Raw genomic sequence first — 16,676 nt, 5'->3', positions numbered from 1 at the left:
AAGAGGTGTGGAAGCAGGTTAAAGAGAGTTTGGAGTAGGACAAAAGAAAGAACTAGAGGGTCAGCTGTGTGACGAAAACCGTTAGGCGCTGGTTAGGCGAGGGTGCAGCTAAGGACACGGGAGGGAGGGGCTTAACCTCTTGCCCTCTAACCCCCAACGCCCGGAAGCAACTGCAACACACCCTAACCGCCTCTCAGAGCGGCAGCCATTTTGGCTTTGCCCCAGCCCCGCCCCTCGGACGCGGACGGCTCCATCCCCCCACGCCCACCCCACCCCCGCCTTCTTCGCGCAGAAACAGGAAGTGGGATTGCGGACCTAGGAGCCAGACCGGCAGCAGCTCGGGACTGGATTCGCGCTCTGCGCGCACTGCCGTCAAATCTTTGCCGCTGCCCCTGGCTGTCGCCTCCCAAGAAAAGTCGTGGGACCATGTCGAATATGGAGAGTATCCTTTCCTTTCTGAAAAGCTGCTGCTAGGGCTTAAAGAGGTGGGGGAGAGGAGGGCCTGGGGCCCTGGAAGGTGCCTGGTGGTGACCTTTTAGGTCTAGCTGAGGAGGGGTGAGGGTTCTGACTCCGATTGGTAGGCTCTGGCAGCTTGTTTTGTTTTGTTTGTTGTTGTTTTCCTGGTAGCCGCAACCATCCTGAATCAGGGGACGTGGGGCTGCTTTGAGAAGATTACTGAACACGAACCCTCCCTTGTTGAAGGCTACTGTCACCTGTCCTTTCAGTGAATTTATCCACTTCTGAAAAATCGAAAGAGAGTGGTGTGGAAACAGGCGACAGTTTGACAGAGGTTTGGGGCAGAGGTATAGGTTTTGAATGGGTAACGAGGGCAAATAGTTTTTGTGGAACTTCTTCCTTTTTCTGGATGGAGGTGACTGGTAATGAGCTCTTAATACCAGCCCTCCAAACTAAGTTGATTGCTTGCTTGTTAATAATCTGATTTAGCACGTGAGGAAACTCATAGTTTCCTAAAGCCACAAAAATCCATCAGTTGCACCTGTGTTACCATTTAAGCAATGAGTTCGAGGTTAGGAACCAACCAAGCTGTGCGAAGCTCTGAATTGAAGAAGGATGAGATTGTTTTTCACAAGTGAAATACCATCACAGTGTTTCCATGTCGCTCTCTTTCTTCCAGAAATTGGCATTACAGAAATAGAATAGTTTGATATCTTGCTATTGAATGAAACTTGGCAAAATAACAAAATTGGGTCATAGAAATTCTTTGATAGCTCATATTGAAACTATTTTCATTCATTAATTTGTAAGTCTGAAATATAGAAAGACATTTGGTGAGAGGATTAAATTATGTAAACTGTACTGAGAATATTGGTAACATATTTGGTGCTGAACTGGCCAAGATAAACCAAGAATAAAATGTGAACCTTTGTGGAGGTGCAGAAATAGGTCATTTCATGAACACAGTAGATGACTAAAAGGCCCAGTTTAAAGTATATAATTTATAGAAGTGTAGTTTTGTTAGATGATTTTTATTAAAGCACCATCATAAAAGAGCACTGGATTATGAGCCAGAAGATAAATTTCCAATCCCAGTTCTGCCTTTTAAGAAACATGTTAGAACAACTCATATAGCCTCTGTTATGCAATGTTTACTCATCTGTAAACATACTAACTGACCTGTCAGCCTTATAAAGCTCTTGTGAAGATAAAATGAAATGTAAGGGCTTACTAAATTATGAAGTTTTGAACATGTTAAGTATTAAGAAGTAGAGTACAAATTGCTATCTTTTTCGCCAGATCTTTTGGAAGGGTTTGAGGTAATAGCTCTAAAACTGCTTTTATTTCCTACTTTAATAATGCAAGTTACATTTGTTCACCTAAAAACCTACTTTCTGTGATTTCCAATAATAAGATAGTTACTAATTTTCTTTCACTGAAAAGTATGTATGCCTGACTGTAATTAAAATTAATGGTACTATTATCAGTAGTTTAATACATAACAAAAATGAACTATAACTACTCTTAAGTCCGTCAAAGGAAGTGAGGACTTCATTCATACCGTGTGGCAGTGATTAGTTCTCTTGGTCCTTTTTTTTTTTTTTTTGCGGGCCTCTCACTGTTGTGGCCTCTCCCGTTGCGGAGCACAGGCTCCGGACGCGCAGGCTCACGGGCCCAGCCGCTCCGCGGCGTGTGGGATCTTCCCAGACCGGGGCACGAACCCATGTCCCCTGCATCGGCAGGCAGACTCTCAACCACTGTGCCACCAGAGAAACCCTCTTGGTCCTTTTCTTAGAATCCAGACCTTTTCCTTTTGAGTATAGAGGAAGAAAATGACATGTGGACTCAGACCTGTCTTTCATAAATAAATAACTTGAACTGAAACTTGAGTAACATTTATTTGTCACCTATTTGAAATGCAGAAATCTCATTGTTACAGTATGTAAGAAGGATAAATGTGCTAACACAATTGAATTAGCATGGTAATTGTGACTTCTGTCTTTGGGCAGTTAGATACACTGAAGTTATGTTGGATTACATCCAATATCATTTTAAACAACTTGATGGAATAGCCAAATTTATTTATTTTTTTACATTTTTATTACAGTATGTTTGCTTTACAATATCATATTAGTTTATGCTGTATGGCAATGTGCCTTTTCCTGGGGAAAATATTTGTCGCTGACATCTCTTTCTCTAGGGGATTGTAACCTGAAAAAGGTTGAGAAGCAACGAAGTAGATAATAGGTACTGTAGACATAAGAGTAAAGGGATGTTGTGAACTGGACTGGTATCATTGTCTCCTTTTGTAGTCACCTAGACAGATGAGACTATGTTATAGGCAAAAATTGCCAGCTACCTTAAAAATGCTCTCCATTGTGAATGGCTTTACATCCTAAAACAGAATTACAGATCAGAGTCTCTGAGGCTTTGCTAGTGTTGACAAATGTATTGTGATTTTTTAACCAAGATATTAATAATAGTTCAAATTTTGTTTTTTAAATATCATCACCTGACAGTAGTATAATATATGTCCTTGCTTGCTAGTAGAATGTTGTCTTACAAGAAGTATTTTATGTAAGGAATGCTTATCATTCATCATTTGATGCTATTTGAGGATCAGTTCTGAGCAATTCACCATGAAAGTTAAAATGCAAAAAGAGAAGAGTTGAGCTGGCTTTGAATTCTTTCTTGTTCTTCTATTCACAGTTAATTACCCATCTCTAGGCTTCAGTTTTCACATCTGTAAAATGAGGGAAGTTGACAAGCAATCTCTAAGGTTTCTTTCAACTCTGAAGATCTCCCTGAGTTTCTGTGTTCCCAAACTCTACCTCCCAGACATACACAAGGGATGATTAAGATGCTGGGAGCTGAAAAAGAGGGAAGTTGGGTATATATGCCACTTTTTCTCATCAAATGTATGAATAACCATTTATGGTAGGCACCACTGCTTTAATCTGGAGCAGGCAGGTACTAGTAGAACATTCTTATTCCTTCCTCTTACCTCCTTTGTTTTCAACCTTTACTTCTATGTAAAGGATTGTAAAATCCTACCGTTGGCACTTGGAATCAAATAGCTTTCTGCCCTACTATGTTGGGATACCTTACTTTCCCTTGGTGTTGCTCCACCCACTTCAGAGAGGTAGGCAGGACGTAAGAGTTCCACTATGAATTTCTGCTAGTAAACTGACTATAACCATTTTTCTTGAGGAAGCAGATTGAAATCTTAGAGCAAGGTTTCCTTCTGTATGCATAATAAATATGTGGAACCCTAATGATTGTTATTTATTTAAATTTTAAAGCAATAATCTATTAAGGCATAGCTGATTTCTCCCCTTTGCCTGTCAGCAGTGTAATTGCTATTAAATAAAATCACACAGAATGTTTTTTTTTCTTTTTAAATTTATTTATTTATTTATTTTTGGCTGTGTTGGGTCTTCGTTGCTGTTCCCCTTTGCCTGTCAGCAGTGTAATTGCTATTAAATAAAATCACACAGAATGTTTTTTTTTCTTTTTAAATTTATTTATTTATTTATTTTTGGCTGTGTTGGGTCTTCGTTGCTGTGCGTGGGCTTTCCCTAGTTGTGGAGAGAGGGGGCTACTCTTTGTTGTGGTGCACGGGCTTCTCATTGCAGTGGCTTCTCTTGTTGCGGAGCACGGGCTCTAGGCGTATGGGCTTCAGTAGTTGTGATGTGCGGGCTCAGTAGTTGTGGCTCGCAGGCTCTAGAGTGCGGGCTCAGTAGTTGTGGTGCACTGCCTTAGTTGCTCTGCAGCATGTGGGATCTTCCTGGACCAGGGCTCAAACCCATGTCCTGTTCATTGGCAGGCAGATTCTTAACCACTGCACCACCAGGGAAGCCCAACATAGAATGTTTTAAAGACACATTGGGATTTTTTTATTCCCTGGCTAGCCGTATTGCCCAGTTAGGATAGGTGACTTACCTAAATCATGAGGTGGTAATGACAATTTATTGAACATCTACTATGTACCAAACTTTGTGCTGGGGATTTTATATATCATCTCAAAACCTCAAAACAACCCTAGAAGACGGGTGGTAGTGTCCTCATTTTGTAGAACTGGCAATTAAAGCTAAGAAAGCTCCAGAGCTTGTAAGTGTAAAGGATCTGGGCTCGGCTCCAAAGTCTCTGGTGTGTTCACGTTTCCATAGTGCCTCCAGAACTTACAGTGCACTTCAGTTATATTTGATCGAGTCCTACAGTTATGCAAAGCTACTCTTTCTATATATTGACATTCCATTTGAGATTTTTGCTTTAAAAAGAGTTTGGAAAACCATGAATCAACACAATCACTTTAGGGAGGACCTAGCTTAGATTTTCTCAAAGACAAGTCTAGTTCATAGATATATTTCCTATTAAGACGTACACCTGTATGATGTAATGTTTTAAATTTTAATTTTCTAGAGTTAGAAGGTAGGGAATGCTACTTTCTGAAAATTTGAAATAATTGTTCAGATGATTCATTGATTTTCTTGTTTATCAATCCCAAGTGCTAAGTGATTTAGTGTTTTCCTTTTGCATGGATTTTGGCAGGAGGAGGGAAACCTATTGCCATTAATGGAGATCTTTGAGACCAATTTTTCAGAGTCAGTGTTTATGTTAGCAAAAAAGCAAGCATGGTGGTGTGTGATAAACCTCATAGTGGCTAAGAGGAATATGGTAGGGAGGGGAGGAAGAAGGGTACACTGGGCAAAGGAACTGTATGTGAAGACACAGAGTCAGGTAACTGGTGGAGGCCATCATCACTGAAGCACAAGTTGCTGGAGCCTGGGATTACCCAAGATGTAGTTTAGGGCCTTATGCATTATTCTATACATGTTAATATGTATTACTGTTCAGCCTTTCTAAACCTTCAATCCATCAAAAATCAAGTATTTCAGTCATGTCCTTTCAGTTGGCAAAAAGAAAGAAATACTGTCTTAATAGCAACCACTTTGCCAAATTGAATTTATGATTAGTCAGTGAAGGAGATTGTTCTGCCAGTGTTATTTTTTCCAAATAGAAAAATACTCCAAGGATTTACAGCCAACTAAAATATCTAAAATATTTCACAGTATATCAACTCTGGTTCATAGTTCAATTTAGTGGTTGAATCAATGCCATTATTTTCCACATTAGCAATAGAGGATATTCACTTAATTGTAGTGTATACAGAGGGTGATTATTTGAATAGGAGGCACCTGAATTTAAGAATCGCATACCCTGGTTGTAGAAGGTACCCGAGAGTTAGAGGCAAGGTTTTAGACCCAGGAGTGTTTTGATTTCTGGCCTAGAACAAAAGATACATCATCAGAAAAACTGGTTTTACAGGTTGCCTGGGATACATAGACACATATGAATATATTTGGCAGGGGTGGTAGTCTAATATATGTAGTCCTCCTCTATGGAATCATGTGCTTTACACTATATTTATGAGTCAAAATGGGAAAAATAAGAAGAGACCATGTAAAAAGTATTTTCCAAAGCCAAATGTCTTCAATTTTAAAAGCCATCCTTTATTGTGAGACTCTCCTTCCTACATTTTTGGTGTTGCTCTATTCTTTCTGTTAATTATACCAGTCCAAGGATTTTTTTAAAAGTCTAGGATCTGCTATGACATTGTTTTTCTCACTCTTAGCCTCAGAGCCCTTTTTTTTTCCTGAATGAAATCATGTAGAATCCTAATATACAACAGAAATAAACATCATTGTATTAGTATAAACTTATTCATAAGCTTATATGTGTAATTGAGTCCTCTTGCCCAACAACAGTGATGCTTTTTCCCCAGTATATCAGGTACCATTGCAAAACATTTTTCTACTATTCATTTACTTAAAACTATTGAGTACTTCTGTTAATCACTGCACTAAGCTGATGGTATAAGGATAATTAGGATTCATCCTTATTCTCAGGGTGTCCATAGTCTAGTTAAAGAAGTAGACATGTAAACAAATAATTATAATGAAATACAGAAAAGTACATCATATATAAAGTAACATGGGAATACAGAGTAAGTAGCTACTGACACTGTAAATTTCAAATTAGTGTTTCCAGAGTATACTTAAAATTTAGGACCAGAATGTTTGAAAACAGCCTTGGAGACCAGCTATTTTATATTATATCAAGCACAAACAGGTTCAACATATCCAAGTTATAATACTACTACACATTCCTAACAGTGTTGTCCATATACCAGTGTTACTTAATACATGCTTTTGGGTTTTTTTCTTTTAATTTTCAAGCAACCCTCTTTTTAAAATTGCAAAGATACCATCTCATGGAACAGGACTATAAACTCTTAATCTAACCTTTTATTTGAAATGAATTTTTTATAAAAATCATGTAACTTTAATCCTCATCCCCCCGAGAGCAAGTAGCAGCATGTGGGATCTTCCTGGACCAGGGCTCAAACCCATGTCCTGTTCATTGGCAGGCAGATTCTTAACCACTGCACCACCAGGGAAGCCCAACATAGAATGTTTTAAAGACACATTGGGATTTTTTTATTCCCTGGCTAGCCGTATTGCCCAGTTAGGATAGGTGACTTACCTAAATCATGAGGTGGTAATGACAATTTATTGAACATCTACTATGTACCAAACTTTGTGCTGGGGATTTTATATATCATCTCAAAACCTCAAAACAACCCTAGAAGACGGGTGGTAGTGTCCTCATTTTGTAGAACTGGCAATTAAAGCTAAGAAAGCTCCAGAGCTTGTAAGTGTAAAGGATCTGGGCTCGGCTCCAAAGTCTCTGGTGTGTTCACGTTTCCATAGTGCCTCCAGAACTTACAGTGCACTTCAGTTATATTTGATCGAGTCCTACAGTTATGCAAAGCTACTCTTTCTATATATTGACATTCCATTTGAGATTTTTGCTTTAAAAAGAGTTTGGAAAACCATGAATCAACACAATCACTTTAGGGAGGACCTAGCTTAGATTTTCTCAAAGACAAGTCTAGTTCATAGATATATTTCCTATTAAGACGTACACCTGTATGATGTAATGTTTTAAATTTTAATTTTCTAGAGTTAGAAGGTAGGGAATGCTACTTTCTGAAAATTTGAAATAATTGTTCAGATGATTCATTGATTTTCTTGTTTATCAATCCCAAGTGCTAAGTGATTTAGTGTTTTCCTTTTGCATGGATTTTGGCAGGAGGAGGGAAACCTATTGCCATTAATGGAGATCTTTGAGACCAATTTTTCAGAGTCAGTGTTTATGTTAGCAAAAAAGCAAGCATGGTGGTGTGTGATAAACCTCATAGTGGCTAAGAGGAATATGGTAGGGAGGGGAGGAAGAAGGGTACACTGGGCAAAGGAACTGTATGTGAAGACACAGAGTCAGGTAACTGGTGGAGGCCATCATCACTGAAGCACAAGTTGCTGGAGCCTGGGATTACCCAAGATGTAGTTTAGGGCCTTATGCATTATTCTATACATGTTAATATGTATTACTGTTCAGCCTTTCTAAACCTTCAATCCATCAAAAATCAAGTATTTCAGTCATGTCCTTTCAGTTGGCAAAAAGAAAGAAATACTGTCTTAATAGCAACCACTTTGCCAAATTGAATTTATGATTAGTCAGTGAAGGAGATTGTTCTGCCAGTGTTATTTTTTCCAAATAGAAAAATACTCCAAGGATTTACAGCCAACTAAAATATCTAAAATATTTCACAGTATATCAACTCTGGTTCATAGTTCAATTTAGTGGTTGAATCAATGCCATTATTTTCCACATTAGCAATAGAGGATATTCACTTAATTGTAGTGTATACAGAGGGTGATTATTTGAATAGGAGGCACCTGAATTTAAGAATCGCATACCCTGGTTGTAGAAGGTACCCGAGAGTTAGAGGCAAGGTTTTAGACCCAGGAGTGTTTTGATTTCTGGCCTAGAACAAAAGATACATCATCAGAAAAACTGGTTTTACAGGTTGCCTGGGATACATAGACACATATGAATATATTTGGCAGGGGTGGTAGTCTAATATATGTAGTCCTCCTCTATGGAATCATGTGCTTTACACTATATTTATGAGTCAAAATGGGAAAAATAAGAAGAGACCATGTAAAAAGTATTTTCCAAAGCCAAATGTCTTCAATTTTAAAAGCCATCCTTTATTGTGAGACTCTCCTTCCTACATTTTTGGTGTTGCTCTATTCTTTCTGTTAATTATACCAGTCCAAGGATTTTTTTAAAAGTCTAGGATCTGCTATGACATTGTTTTTCTCACTCTTAGCCTCAGAGCCCTTTTTTTTTCCTGAATGAAATCATGTAGAATCCTAATATACAACAGAAATAAACATCATTGTATTAGTATAAACTTATTCATAAGCTTATATGTGTAATTGAGTCCTCTTGCCCAACAACAGTGATGCTTTTTCCCCAGTATATCAGGTACCATTGCAAAACATTTTTCTACTATTCATTTACTTAAAACTATTGAGTACTTCTGTTAATCACTGCACTAAGCTGATGGTATAAGGATAATTAGGATTCATCCTTATTCTCAGGGTGTCCATAGTCTAGTTAAAGAAGTAGACATGTAAACAAATAATTATAATGAAATACAGAAAAGTACATCATATATAAAGTAACATGGGAATACAGAGTAAGTAGCTACTGACACTGTAAATTTCAAATTAGTGTTTCCAGAGTATACTTAAAATTTAGGACCAGAATGTTTGAAAACAGCCTTGGAGACCAGCTATTTTATATTATATCAAGCACAAACAGGTTCAACATATCCAAGTTATAATACTACTACACATTCCTAACAGTGTTGTCCATATACCAGTGTTACTTAATACATGCTTTTGGGTTTTTTTCTTTTAATTTTCAAGCAACCCTCTTTTTAAAATTGCAAAGATACCATCTCATGGAACAGGACTATAAACTCTTAATCTAACCTTTTATTTGAAATGAATTTTTTATAAAAATCATGGAACTTTAATCCTCATCCCCCCGAGAGCAAGTACAAAAAAGAATAAAAGACCAGTTACCTGCCACTGGACTTAAGAAATAAAACATTACCAACTCATCTCCCTTATTTCCCCACCAAAGGCAACCACTGTCTAAAAGTTCATATTTATCATTTCCATGCGTTTGTTTATATTTGACCACATACATGTACATTCTTAGGATATAATTAATGTCTTGCATATTTTCCAATTTTATGTGTGTGGTATACTGTTTTCTTTTTTATTCAAGATGATTCTTCAGATTCATTCATTATGTCATTTTCACTTTCACCTCTATGTAGTTTTTTTTTAACATCTGTACCTTTTTTTTAAACATCTTTATTGGAGTATAATTGCTTTATTGTCGAAATATCACACAATTTATCCATTCTATTTAGTGATGAACATTTAGGTTGTTTCCATGGTTTTCTGTCATTATAAACAATACTGCTATGATCATTATTGTACATATTTCCTGTGTAGCTGGGGACAGTTTCTCTATGGTATATACCTAGGAGTGGGATTGCTGGGTTGGAGACTAAGGGTATTTTCAAGTAATGATTCTTTGATGATTTCCATTGTAATCTATGTACCTTTTATTTTTCTTATCATGCTTGGTAGGACTCCAGAACAATGCTTAATTAAAAAAATATATATATATATCATGATCACTTTCTTGTTACAGTCATCCCTGGGTATCTGCAGGGGATTGGTTCCAACACCCCCCTCCCCCTGCAGATACCCAAATCTGCAGATATGCAGATCTCTTAGTTGGCCCTCTATTCACAGATGCAAACCCATGGATACAGAGGGATGACTGTACTGATTTTAAAAGAATTTCTAATTATTCACTGTTAAGGATGATGATTGCTCTAGTTTTTGATAGATATACTTTCAGGTTAAGGAATTTTTTGTGTGTGTTTTTTCCATTCCTAGTTTACTAGAAGTTTGGTCATGAACCATTCATCTGAAAGTTGGCTTGATGAATACATCAAATGTTGGATTTTATTTAATGTTTTTTCTTTATATGCTGAGATTATCATCTGTGTTTTCTTCTTTGACCTCCTAATGTGGTTAAAATACATAGATCGATTTTTTTAATGTTAAACCATCCTTGCATTTCTAGGCAAAATCCATCATGAGTATGAGGTATCTTTAATACATTGCTTGAATAAAAATTTTTTCTTGGTACCCACATTTTGATTCTGAATGATGAAAATAACTGTTTTCAGAACATTGTTACATGATGTTTTTATAGTCTTGGCAGCTACAATTCAGAGTAATTAATTGAAGTGATAGACTTATGTTCATTCATTAAAATTGCATGTAAAAATTCCATGGGGGTGGGAGGGAATATTGCTTCATTGCTAATATTTTGTTTAGTATTTTTGTCTCTGTTCATAAGTGAGTTTATTCTATGTGTCCATTAATATATAGTATCCTTTTTTGATTTGGGTATCAAAAGTTAGGGAGTGTTCTTTATATTTTCTATTCTTTGGAAGAGTTTGTATAAGATAGGAATTGCTTTTTCCTCAAATCATTGATGTAATGCACCAGTAAAACCTTTTGGACCTGTGACTGTTGTTAATTAGTTACTTTGTTTATATGTTAAAATATTTTAACATATTGAATCAAGAATTTAGAAATCTATTTATTTGTTTTTAGTTCATTTTGGAAATATTGTTATATGATGGTCCATTCTAATTCCAATTTATTGGCATAGTGTTCATAATTTATTATTTTAAAGTAACTTTACTGTATCTGCAGTTATTTCTCCATTTTTATTTCTACACTTTTTTTATGCCTTGTTCTTTTCCTTAATTGCTTTCTGTAGAGGTATGTAAATGTTATTATTCTTTACAGAGAACTCAATTTTAAACTTTTTGATCCTTTCTATTATATATCTGTTTCTGTTTTTTCCCTCTGAGTTTTTTTCTTATACTTCCTTCGGATTTATTCTTGTTTTCCTGACTCTGTGAGATGAATGCTTATTGAGTTAATTTTTAGCCTACCTTCCTTTCTAATGTGAGTTTTTAATGGTAGAAAATTCCATCTGAGTATGGCATTAGCTTTACATCCCACAAACCACATTCCAATCATTTCATTGTCATTCAAGTCTATTTTTAAATTTAAAAAAATTCTTAAATCCATATATATAGTCTTTTCCAAGTACATTAAGTCCCCTACATACGAAAGAGTTCTGTTCCAAGAGTGAGTTCCTAAGTACAATTTGTTCGTAAGTCCAAAAAACTTAGCCTAGGTCCCCAGCTAACACAATTGGCTATATAATACTGTACTGTAATAGGTTTATAATACTTTTCACACAAATAATACATAAAAAAACAAGCACAAAAAATAAAACATTTTTAATCTTACGGTACCTTGAAAAGTACAGTAGTACAGTACAACAGCTGGCATACAGGGGCTGGCATCGAGTGAACAGGCAAGAAGAGTGACTGGAGGTGGGAGATGGTAGAGCTGAAGGATCATCAGCAATAGGAGATGGAGGGCAAGCTGCAATTTCACTCATGCCTGCCATTGATGGCACAGGTTCTGGTTCCTTGCTGGATTCAATTCTACCTACCCTCTTGAAAACATGATCCAGTGATGTCTGGGTAGTAGCTCTTTTTTTCTCATCATAGATGACATGGTAGCACTGGATTGCATTCTGAATGGCTGCTGCAACCTTCGTGTACCATTCTACGTTGGGTTCTGTGCCTCAAAAACTAACAGTGACTCCTCAAATAAAGAAAATCCCCTTGCCATTTCCTGTGTCGTGAATCTCTTCGGTTCTTCAGTTACTTCTTCTTCCTTTTGTCTCTCTTTGCCCTTTCTCTGGGCCTCCAATTCCATAAAGTCCTCATTAGTAAGCTCCTCTTGTTGCACAGCAAGGAATTCGATGAAGTCATCCTCTTGCAGATCTAGCTTGAAATAAAGATATTGTACTACTGTACTCTATATTGTACTGTAAAGTACACAAAGCACAACCACTTGTAGAGGATGCATGCACGTGAGAATGTACACCAGAGACGTGAACTAACGTGATTGGACATGCAAACGCACGTTCACATCTTTGAAAGTTTGCAACTTGAAGGTTTATATGTAGGGGACTTACTGTAGATATAGATATAGATATATATGTATTTAAAATAAACTTTAGGTGACTTCCCTGGTGGTCCAGTGGTTAAGACTCTGCACTCCCAATGCAAGGGGGCTGGGTTCAATCCCTGGTCGGGGAACTAAGATCCCACATACTGCAACTAAGCCCATGTGATGCAACTACTGAGCCTGCATGCCGCAATGAAGACCCAGCACAGTCAAAATAAATAAATAAAAAGAATAATAAACTTTTAATCTTAGAAGAGTTTTAGATTCTTACAGAAAAATTGTGAAGTAAATTCCCATATTAATTAATTCATTATTGAGTTGTGGTTAGACAGTAGGTTTGTCTGATATCTATTATTTCATATTTGCTTTATGGCCCAGGATGTGATCAGTTTTCATGTGTCATATGCTTGTAAATGATGTGTATTCTCAAATTATTGGGCACAGGTTTTGCTGTAATTCTCTATATGTTAATTTTTAAATTAAGCTTCTTAATCGGCTCTTTTGTAACTTCTATATTCTTAGTTTTGTCAGTTACTGAGAGAATTTTATTAAAATCTACCAAGATTAATAATTTTATCTGCCAGTTTTATATATATATACATACAAACACACTTTGAGGCTATGTAGAGGAACATGGAAATCTAGAATTATTTCATCAATTTGTGAATTTACTTTCTATCATTTTATAGTGATCCCTACTTTTAAAAACTTTCTAATGCTGCTTTTAGGTAGTCTGTTTTGATTGATACTAATAAAGCTACAACTGGTTTTTTAGGTTAGTATTTGTCTGGTATAATTTTTTCTGTCTTTTTACATCCAGCCTTTCTGTTTTGGTGATTTAAAGTCCTGTTTAAAGCACATATTTATAATTTGTTTCATTATTTTTTTAATCCAGCCTGACATTTTGGGGAGGTTTCTTTTTATTGATATTTTATGATTTCTGTTTATCCTGTTTTCTCTGTGATTCACTTCTCTTTTGCTACTTTCTTCTGGATTTATTAGGTGGTTTACTCCATTTTTTCACTTTACTCTTTTAGAAGTTACATGCTATTTCCTTAGCAGTACCCTTCACATTTTTACATGCATAGTTAATTTAATTTCTAAATAATTAGAAACTTTTTTCTTGGATTTTTAAACATATAATTTGTCACCCCATCCTCTGTCGTACATGTTTTTATTGTCTATGTTTGTTCTGCCTCTCTAATCTCCAAAATCAGACATAATGATTATCTTATACTCACTATTTCTCTGGATTTATCTGTGTTTACCAGTCTCTGTGCTCACTAAACCTTTCATTATGTCAGACGTAATTTTGTTTTTTGTGAAGTACATTCAGTCATCCTTATTTAGTCATGATTATTCTCAGATTCTGTGTTTGCAAATTTACCTACTCAGTATAATTTTTTTTAACCTGAAATCATTCCTTGCTATGCTTTCAGGGTTATTCATGGATATGCTCAGGCAGTGAAAAATTTGAGTGGCCAAAGGAGCACATTCCCAGTTGAGGGTGAACAGTGTGATGCTTTGCCTTTTTACTTTAGCTCTCATAGTGTAAATGAGTGTCTTTTTCACTTTGTCAAGTGCCACTTTTTTTTTGCATTTTTTGTGCTTCTTGTTGGTGATTTCACTAATCTCCAAGTGTAGTGTTTAAGTGCTGTATAGTGTTCTGAAGTGCAAGACTGTGCTGTGCCTTATGGAGAGTATATGTGTATTAGGTAAGCTTCTTTCAGGCATGAGTTATAATGCTGTTTGCCAGGAATTCAATGTTACAGAGTCAGCAAGATATATTAATTAAGATGTGTTAAAACAAAAATATACATAAAACAAGGTTATGTATTCATAGGTTGACAAAAATGTTTTGACCAGAGACTCGCGGGAACCTAATCCTGCATTTTCCTTAGGAGCAATGTTTCTGTACTCATTAATTCCCTGTTTGCGATTTCATGAAATATAATATGATTTCATGAAATATAACTACCATGAATAATGAGAATCTACTGTACATCCTTTGGAAGTTACATTAGCATTTTATTTGAAATTCTGCTCAGTCTGATCTTTAGTTATTTTACAAATAATCAGAATTTTCACTATGGCTCTTTTAAATATTTTAGTATTTGGTATTCTGAGGTGTGCTATGATATATCTAAGTCTGGATTGATTTTTTTTTTAGTATTTTTTTTATTTTTAATAGTTCTTTATTGGAGTATAATGGCTTCACAATACTGTGTTAGTTTTTGTTATACAACAAAGCAAATCATCCATATGCATACACATCTCCCCATATCCCCTCCCTCTTTAGCCTCCCTCCCATCCTCCATATCCCACCCCTCTAGGTCATCATAAAGCACCGAGCCAATCTCCCTGTGCTATGCTTCTCCTTCCCACCAGCCAACTATTTTACATTTGGTAGTGTGTATATGTCGATGCTATTCTCACTTTGCCCTAGCTTCACCCTCCCACCCCATGTGCTCAAGTCCATTCTCTATGTCTACCTCTTTATTCCTGCCTTGCAACTAGGTTCATCAGTAACATTTTTTTTAAGATTCCATATATATGCTTTAGCATACAGTATTTGTTTTTCTCTTTCTGGCTTACTTCACTCTGTATGACAGACTAAGTCCATCCACCTCACTACAAATAACTGTTTCCTTTCTTTTTATGGCCGAGTAATATTCCATTGTATATATGTGCCACATTTTCTTTATCCATTCATCTGTCAATGGACATTTAGGTTGGTTCCATGTCCTGGCTATTGTAAATAGTGCTGCAATGAACATTGGGGTGCATGTCTCTTTTTGAATTATGGTATTCTCAGGGTATATGCCCAGTAGTGGGATTGCTGAGTCATATGGTAGTTCTATTTTTAGTTTTTTAAGGAACCTCCATACTATTTTCTATAATGTCTGTATCAATGTACATTCCCACCAACAGTGTAGGAGGGTTGCCTTCTCACCACACCCTTTGTAGCATTTATTGTTTCTAGTTTTTTAAATAATGGTCATTCTGACTGGTGTGAGGTGATACCTCACAGTAGTTTTGATTCACATTACTCTAATAATCTATTTTATATATAGTAGTGTGTATGTTAATCCCAAACTCCTAATTTATCCCTCCCCCCACCTTTCCCCTTTGATAACCATAAGTTTGTTTTAATAGAAATAATTGAGTTTCTTAAAATTATTAAGTTTTATTTATTTATTTTTCTTATTTTCTTCTAAAATTATTTCTTAAAATAATTAACTTAATTTTAACAGAAAACAAATGTGGAACAGATAAAAATTGTTCTGTTTCCTCAAATACTTTGTGAATAGTTGGTTTAAATAGCATAATCTTATAAGTTTTATAATTTTAACATCTTGTTTTCAGGTAGTTAGGTTGGGAAATGACTTTTTTTTAAACCTTAACATATAATTTCAGAACACCTATTTAACTTGAAGTTTGCTGCAAAAGAACTTAATAGGAATGCCAAGAAATGTGATAAAGAAGAAAAGGCTGAAAAGGCCAAGATTAAAAAGGTAAGTAATTTTTAATCTTTTTACTTTTTTTTAAACTCATGAAATGAGCAGTTATATGATGGAAGAGTGGTTGTTTTAGTTTATTTTACATTGAAGAAAGATTACTGGCTTTAGCATTTTAAGCCAAATATCTATTTAAGTAAATTATTTATTATCTGACATAATTAATAATGGCTTTTTTGTTTATTTCTACTTATGTGTACAAGTATGGCTCATAACACAGAGTATAACTGTACTGTTACCTAACTGTTCTGTTGCCTATATCTAATGACCATCCTTTGGTTTGTAGCCAGAACCACTGTTACTGAGAAGTATAAAGCCTGTATGTAAGAATAATATGTCACATTTTTTGGCTCATTTGAATTTCTGTAGTCTCTAAAGTTTGGCTTTTTTTTAACATCTTTATTGGAGTATAATTGCTTTACAATCATATGTTAGTTTCTGCTGTATAATAAAGTGAATCAGCTATATGTATACATATATCCCCATATCCTCTCTCTCTTGTGTCTCCCTCCCACCCTCCCTATCCCACCCCTCTAGGTGGTCACAGAGCACCCAGCTGATCTCCCTGTGCTATGCGGCTGCTTCCCACTAGCTATTTTACATTTGATAGTGTATATATGTCAGTGCTACTCTC

General features: G+C 35.9%; 1 protein-coding gene across 3 annotated transcripts in view; it reads left to right on the top strand.

Moving 5' to 3' along the window:
* Positions 1–277: 277 nt before the first annotated feature.
* LOC102980294 (charged multivesicular body protein 1B2) overlaps positions 278–16,676 on the top strand; it is a 32,031-nt gene continuing 15,632 nt past the window's right edge. The window contains exons 1-2 of one of the 3 annotated variants that reach the window (XM_028482802.2): positions 278–442; positions 15,942–16,039. In XM_028482802.2, coding sequence (XP_028338603.1) covers positions 427–442; positions 15,942–16,039 — 114 coding nt within the window. In that variant the 5' untranslated portion in view covers positions 278–426. The remainder of the gene's footprint in view (positions 443–15,941; positions 16,040–16,676) is intronic. The other 2 variants (XM_028482801.2, XM_007118160.3) reach the window with 2 other exon arrangements.

Source organism: Physeter macrocephalus, chromosome 21 (genome assembly GCF_002837175.3).
Source record: "Physeter macrocephalus isolate SW-GA chromosome 21, ASM283717v5, whole genome shotgun sequence".
NCBI lineage: Eukaryota > Metazoa > Chordata > Mammalia > Artiodactyla > Physeteridae > Physeter > Physeter macrocephalus.
The sequence above is the reverse complement of the archived record's forward strand: the minus strand, read 5'-3'. Positions and strand labels throughout refer to the sequence as shown.